The following is a 7,500-nucleotide window of genomic DNA, read 5'->3' as shown; positions in this document are numbered from 1 at the left end:
TGTACACATACAATAGGAGAGGACAGGACTTTATTCATCCCACAATGGGGAAATCATGTGGTTGCAGTGCAGATTTTTTGTAATCTTTTATTTAATAATAAAAAAAAATACATATTGCATACTAAACAAATGCACTATTCATTGGTAAATAATAAAACAAACATTCACTATTTTTGGCTTGTTTTGTTAATTAGTTTATCTACTTGCTAACAATAAAACGTGCCTGATGACAATTTTGCCTTTTGTGTGTTGGGTTTCATTTTTCAGCAAATGAGGCCGTATCCTTATTGTGATCATTTATGCACATCCGTGGGTACAAACACGGTCAGCGTGTTTCCAAAGTGACTTGTTAAACTCCTTACAATGCTACCAAACGTCAACTCTTTATTGAAAGTGGCATCATGCATGACATAAACAAATGTTTTTGTTTCCTGTCTGACAAAACTTAGCTCAATCCTTTCATAATAAAACCCAACATCTCTGTGATGTTGACAACTTACTTTTTTTCCCATACACATCCAAATGACAGGTGACAGATAAAAGGAGGAAAGAAAGACGGGGAGACATGACGCAGGTAGATGTGTCTACAGTGTGACAGAGCAAGCAACATTTTAATTTTAAAAACAAACTTTGTCGCTGTCTGGTCAACTTACTTTTGCAAATAGGCTGTGAGTGGAAAGGAAACAATGAAGACACATTTAGGAAGCAAGCATCATACAGTAACTAAGGGCCTGATTAACTAAAGGTTTGCGTGTACAAACCCCGTTTCCATATGAGTTGGGAAATTGTTAGATGTAAATATAAACGGAATACAATGATTTGCAAATCCTTTTCAACCCATATTCAGTTGAATGCACTACAAAGACAATATATTTTTTGTTCAAACTCATAAACTTTATTTTTTTTTGCAAATAATAACTTAGAATTTCATGGCTGCAACACGTGCCAAAGTAGTTGGGAAAGGGCATGTTCACACTGTGTTACATCACCTTTTCTTTTAAAAACACTCAATAAACGTTTGGGAACTGAGGAAACTAATTGTTGAAGCTTTGAAAGTGAAATTATTTCTGTTAGTGCACTAAAATCAATGTGGAGGGGGCGTGGCCTGCGGGCCTGCCACGGAACGGCGTGTGCCAGGACCGGCCTCAAAGACAGCGTCAGGTGAGTGGATGGCCCAGGTGGGCCTGGTTATGGGCCTTTTTTTTTTTCATTTTTCATTTTTATTTTTATCTATTTTTTAAATGTATTTATTTTATTTTATTTTATTTTTATCTTTTATTTTTTTTCTCCCATTGCCCCCCACTTGTTTACCTGTATCTCACCCTTTTTTGTAAGGGGCACCGGAAGTTGGCAGACCCGTCAGCGATCCTGTTCTGTCTCCCTGTAATGTTTGTCTGACCTTGAATGGGGTTGTGCTGAAAATTTTAATTTCCTCTTGGGGATTAATAAAGTATGTCTGATTCTGATTATCTAATCACCTGTTGCCTTTATTAGCAGCAGCTGGAATGAGACACGGGGTTGCAGTTGGAATTGGAGCCAACAAGAGACGGACTCAGAAAAAAGACAATTTGCTGGAAAGCAAAAGACTACCCCGACTTATGAAAATGAAACAGTGTTGTACCCTGAAATCTGGGCTCTCGTGGCAGTGTGTGGTGGTCCGCAGAACCCACTAAAAGGGGAACCTCTACAATCGTGTTGTTTATTTTTATTTTTTTACATATGTAGCATAATCTGCAAAGATACAAAGAATAGCTAGTGTGACATCTAGTGGACACATTTAGAACTGCAGTTTCTTTCATTCAAAAATTTCATCTCGTTTTTATACTTGGCAAACTCATCCCGCGAGCAGGATAAAACCTGTTGACGGGCCCTCGGGCCGTACGTTTGCCACCACTGTCGTAGAATGTAGAGAAACAATACCTTGTCATCTCTATGTAAGTGTACTTAACATTCACTATGCACTTCAACCCTTATTATTGAATAGCTTTGTGCATATTTGCTTTACATTCAAATCTACCTTTGAAATGAATGTTTGTTTTTGTTGTGGCCTGGCATATGAATACATAATCACGGCTGTCCAACGCATTAGTGGACGCGACAAAAGGAGGGCACTCAATCTGTACGCACCGCAAATTAAATTTACCTCTCCGCCTTTAGAGTTTGACAGAGCGACTTCACAGCCGGGCGTGTAAAGCGTCATTTATTTTGACAAGTGACACACCTCATCAAACACGCGCGTCAAAGTGCGCGCACTGTTGCACTTTGTCACTGTCCGCCGAGTATTTGAAACAAGTTCTGCTGCAAGTGTGTAAAATAGCTGGGGCATCAAAGAAGGGAGGGGGAAGCACAAAGCTGTAACGCGATTAAAGATGGCATGAATGACATGCCAGGTGAGTCACCAGGAAGGTGTTAAGGTATTTCCTGAGAGGTGTTCAACCTCTCAAGAAACAACACTTTTTTTTTTTTTTTTGAAGTTTGCCTACCTTTTCTCCTTTTAGGCCATTTCTTCCATGGTCCCCTGGTGAGCCCTGTAAATAGTGGTAGGAGGGAAAAAAAAGAAGACATCTATCAACTGGCCTTCATCTCCTCACACAGATTCATGCCCACCTGCTCCTCCTCCTTTTCCTCACAGCCTCAGCAGACTGCTACATTTTAAAATTATTTCCTTTAGACAGGTTTATTTTACAAAATATTTTTTCCCCCTCCATGCTTTTCAAGAAAGGCAGATGCTCATTATTAAAGCAGGTGCAGCAAACAGATTGAGCCTCCCCCTCCTCCCACCCAAATAATATTCCTCTTTCCACTGATTATTACATTTGCGGACGACTGTGTTGGAAAAAAAAAAAAGAAGAAAAAAAAAAGAAAACAAATCTGGACTCTTTGGTCTGACACTCTGCTAATCAGTTGATCTCAGGCTCAGTCTGGCAGTCTGCGTTAGGAAGCAGAGGATAAGCCAAGGTGACAGATAAGGCGACGAGACTTGACATGAGGTCTGCTGCAGGTGTATACTTACTGGCTCTCCTGGGAGTCCAGTGGGTCCTTGCTTGCCCTGACAGAACAAAATAAAAACAACACAAGTTATTTCGGCTTTGATTTCATTTGTGTCAGGCAGGAGCAGAGATTTGTAGCATGGCCCTAAGTCAATGCCATCAACAAATAAAATTACACTTTTGATAGCTCATTCAATGACTAACACGGGGCCCTATCATGCAAAAATTAACTTCTCTTACCTCTTGGTACCTGTTTTTATGTATTTGGGATGGCCACACCTGCCTCCTGATTTCTGTCCCTATTTAAGACTGCCTTTTTCTGACATTCGCTCTCGGATTCTCATTTGCCACTTAATGCAACAGGTGACGTCGCTCTTCCCGCATTGTGGTAAAGACTGTTTGATACTTGTTGGCTTCCACGCTATTCCTGCCTTGCTTATGTCCCTAGCTTACATGCTAGCACTTTGTTTGTTTTGTTTTAGTGCCTTTGTGCAAGTCTTTCTGTTCCTAGTCTGTTTTTATAATTAAATAAATTAGCATTCTCCGTAATATCGCTAAAATTCGCTCCATTTTGTCCACTAAAGACGCCGAGATCATTATCCATGCGTTTGTTACGTCTCGTCTCAATTACTGTAACATATTATTTTCGGGTCTCCCCATGTCTAGCATTAAAAGATTACAGTTGGTACAAAATGCAGCTGCTAGACTTTTGACAAGAACAAGAAAGTTTGATCACATTACGCCTGTACTGGCTCACCTGCACTGGCTTCCTGTGCACTTAAGATGTGACTTTAAGGTTTTACTACTTACGTATAAAATACTACACGGTCTAGCTCCATCCTATCTTGCCAATTGTATTGTACCATATGTCCCGGCAAGAAATCTGCGTTCAAAAGACTCCGGCTTATTAGTGATTCCTAGAGCCCAAAAAAAGTCTGCGGGCTATAGAGCGTTTTCCGTTCGGGCTCCAGTACTCTGGAATGCCCTCCCGGTAACAGTTCGAGATGCCACCTCAGTAGAAGCATTTAAGTCTCACCTTAAAACTCATCTGTATACTCTAGCCTTTAAATAGACCTCCTTTTTAGACCAGTTGATCTGCCGCTTCTTTTCTTTCTCCTATGTCCCCCCCTCCCTTGTGGAGGGGGTCCGGTCCGATGACCATGGATGAAGTACTGGCTGTCCAGAGTCGAGACCCAGGATGGACCGCTCGTCGGGACCCAGGATGGACCTCGCCTGTATCGGTTGGGGACATCTCTACGCTGCTGATCCGCCTCCGCTTGAGATGGTCTCCTGTGGACGGGACTCTCGCTGCTGTCTTGGATCCGCTTGAACTAAACTCTCGCGGCTGTGTTGGAGCCACTATGGATTGAACTTTCACAGTATCATGTTAGACCCGCTCGACATCCATTGCTTTCGGTCCCCTAGAGGGGGGGGGGGGTTGCCCACATCTGAGGTCCTCTCCAAGGTTTCTCATAGTCAGCATTGTCACTGGCGTCCCACTGGATATGAATTCTCCCTGCCCACTGGGTGTGAGTTTTCCTTGCCCTTTTGTGGGTTCTTCCGAGGATGTTGTAGTCGTAATGATTTGTGCACTCCTTTGAGACATTTGTGATTTGGGGCTATATAAATAAACATTGATTGATTGATTGATTGATTCTTACCTTCACGCTGTGTCCATCTCAACTGCATGCTCAAAAGAACAAAAACCAAACCACGATGCCAGCAAAACTGTCACACATCTGGCTCGAGAGCCATAGGTTCCCGAACCCTGCTGTACAATGTATGTCTGCTCTTGAATAGGTTTGGGCTAAAAAAATAAAATTTTGTTGTACTTGTGTAATGACAATTAAGTTACTTCCGTCCCTATTTCTTCTCTACCTTCTTGTTTGGGGGCAGACGGTCTCGTACATGCACATGTATGTTAAAACCCTTGTTGTTGCCATTTCTAATACAAAGTAGCGTTGAGTTCTAATAGACTCGATATGGAAGTGCTAAAAACTATAACATGGCTGACGAGGTAGAGATACAGCTGGAGGAGTGTTTCGGCATATACAGTATTTAGTCAGCCACCGATTGTGCAAGTTCTCCCACTTAAAATGATGACAGAGGTCTGTAATTTTCATCACAGGTACACTTCAACTGTGAGAGACAGAATGTGAAAAAAAATATCCAGGAAATCACATTGTAGGAATTTTAAAGAATTTATTTGTAAATTATGGTGGGAAATAAGTATTTAGTCATGCATTCAAAGCTCTCACTGATGGAAGGAGGTTTTGGCTCAAAATCTCACGATACATGGCCCCATTCATTTTTTCCTTAACACGGATCAATCGCCCTGTCCCCTTAGCAGAAAAACAGCCCCAAAGCATGATGTTTCCACCCCCATGCTTCACAGTAGGTATGGTGTTCTTGGGATGCAACTCAGTATTCTTCTTCCTCCAAACACGACGAGTTGAGTTTATACCAAAATGGATACATGGATGATACAGCAGAGGATTGGGAGAATGTCATGTGGTCGGATGAAACCAAAATAGAACTTTTTATCGTCGTGTTTGGAGGAAGAAGAATACTGAGTTGCATCCCAAGAACACCACACCTACTGTGAAGCATGGGGGTGGAAACATCATGCTTTGGGGCTGTTTTTCTGCTAAGGGGACAGGACGATTTATCCGTGTTAAGGAAAGAATGAATGGGGCCATGTATCGTGAGATTTTGAGCCAAAACCTCCTTCCATCAGTGAGAGCTTTGAATGGTTGACCAAATACTTATTTTCCACCATAATTTACAAATAAATTCTGTAAAATTACTACAATGTGAATTCCTTGATTTTTTCCCCCACATTCTGTCTCTCACAGTTGAAGTGTACCTATGATGAAAATTACAGACCTCTGTCATCATTTGAAGTGGGAGAACTTGCACAATCGGTGGCTGACTAAATACTTTTTTGCCCCACTGTAAATAAGACCACCCAAAAAACATTGCATTCTGAAGAGACAGTCAGAAAGCGGCGTGAAAATAGTCTGTAAAATGAAATCAATCAAAACTTGGACCAACGTTATGTAGACCCCAAGGAAGTGTTATAGATAATATGACCCCTTCAAATAAGCACTCAACATACTAAGAAACTGAGGCAACTTCCTCAAAGGCAAAGGTTCTCAATCATTTCCTGTCACGCCCCCCATGGCGAACAAACTTTTGTTGAGTTGCAAGTGCAGAAGTTACTCACCTCTGGACCTTGGTCTCCTTTCAATCCCGGCAGCCCGATGATTCCCTGCGACATCAAAAAGGTGTGAGAAGATGGGGTGCCAGAATTGGAAATGACCACAAGCACTGACTGTATCAACTTTATGATTGAACTCAAATGAAGGTGCACTGAATGAAACATGAAAGCATGTACTGTCAGGTTTTGACATCTTCAATGTGTTACCTTCAAGCCTTGTGGTCCTGGTGATCCAATTTCGCCCTTACAGTTTACAAGTTTAGAAAAAAAAAAGACAACGTCACTGAAAATTAGTTATTTTTTTCCTTTAGTGTGACTGTAGTAAATGCGCACAAAATAATTCAACAGTCCTTACCCGATCCCCCTTTTCTCCTTTCAGTGCATTCACTGTTTCATCCTAAAACAAAACAAAAATGGCACTAATTCAATGCTACAGTGTATATATACATATATATTAGTGTTGTCCCGATCCCAATATGTTGTAATTTTCAATACTTTTCTAAGTAAAGGGGACCACAAAACATTGCATTATTGGCTTTATTTTAACCAAATATCTTACGGTACATCAAACATATGTTTATTATTGCAAGTTTGTCCTTAAATAAAATAGTAAACATACAAGATAACTTGCCTTTTAGTAGTAAGTAAACAAACAAAGGCTCCTAGTTTAGTCTGCTGACATATGCAGTAACATATTGTGTCATTTTAGATTCTATTATTTTGTCAACAATATTAAGGACAAGTGGTAGACAATTAATAACTCATCTGCTTGTCCATTTACTGTTAATATATGCTTATTTTCTCTTCTGTTAAAATGTAATAATCAATTATTCTTCTGTTGTTTGGATGCTTTACATTAATGTTGGATGATACCACAAATTTGGGATACAAAGTCCTTATGTGTCCATGGACATATTTCCTAAGTTTATAAACATAATATGAATTTAAAAAGCAAAACAAAAGAAGATTGTGATGACAAAAAATATTGACGTAATCATAGTAGTATTGACTCGATATGCTATTGTACTTGGTATCATTACAGTGGATGTCTCGTGTAGATCCACCAATGGCGTTTGTTTACATTTTTACAGTGGTGAGCTACGGCGTATAGTGAAAAATGTTTAGCTATTCCTCGTTCTGCAGGGATGATACTTGTAAGAAATGTACTTTATTTGTCGCCATGGAGGGGAGGATTAGTGATTTAGAAGTAGCCAAAACACTATCTAGCCATGTCTTAAAGCACCTCTTACTGAGGGCGTTTCAGAGTTATAACTTCACCTTTATCATCAG

At 40.4% G+C, this 7,500-nt stretch overlaps 1 protein-coding gene across 4 annotated transcripts in view; it reads right to left on the bottom strand.

Annotated features, from left to right (window-relative positions):
- Positions 1-7,500, bottom strand: part of LOC133559058 (collagen alpha-1(XIX) chain-like) — a 325,779-nt gene that overhangs the window by 86,507 nt on the left and 231,772 nt on the right. For all 4 annotated transcript variants that reach the window (XM_061910394.1, XM_061910395.1, XM_061910396.1 and 1 more), the window contains 5 exons: positions 6,566-6,607; positions 6,418-6,453; positions 6,217-6,261; positions 3,014-3,049; positions 2,484-2,528 (listed from right to left, as the gene is read on the bottom strand). In XM_061910394.1, the coding sequence (XP_061766378.1) occupies positions 2,484-2,528; positions 3,014-3,049; positions 6,217-6,261; positions 6,418-6,453; positions 6,566-6,607 (204 nt within the window). The remainder of the gene's footprint in view (positions 1-2,483; positions 2,529-3,013; positions 3,050-6,216; positions 6,262-6,417; positions 6,454-6,565; positions 6,608-7,500) is intronic.

This window comes from Nerophis ophidion, linkage group LG09 (assembly GCF_033978795.1).
Source record: "Nerophis ophidion isolate RoL-2023_Sa linkage group LG09, RoL_Noph_v1.0, whole genome shotgun sequence".
NCBI classification, from domain to species: Eukaryota; Metazoa; Chordata; class Actinopteri; order Syngnathiformes; family Syngnathidae; genus Nerophis; species Nerophis ophidion.
Note: the sequence above shows the minus strand (reverse complement) of the source record. Positions and strands in the feature narration are given on the sequence as shown.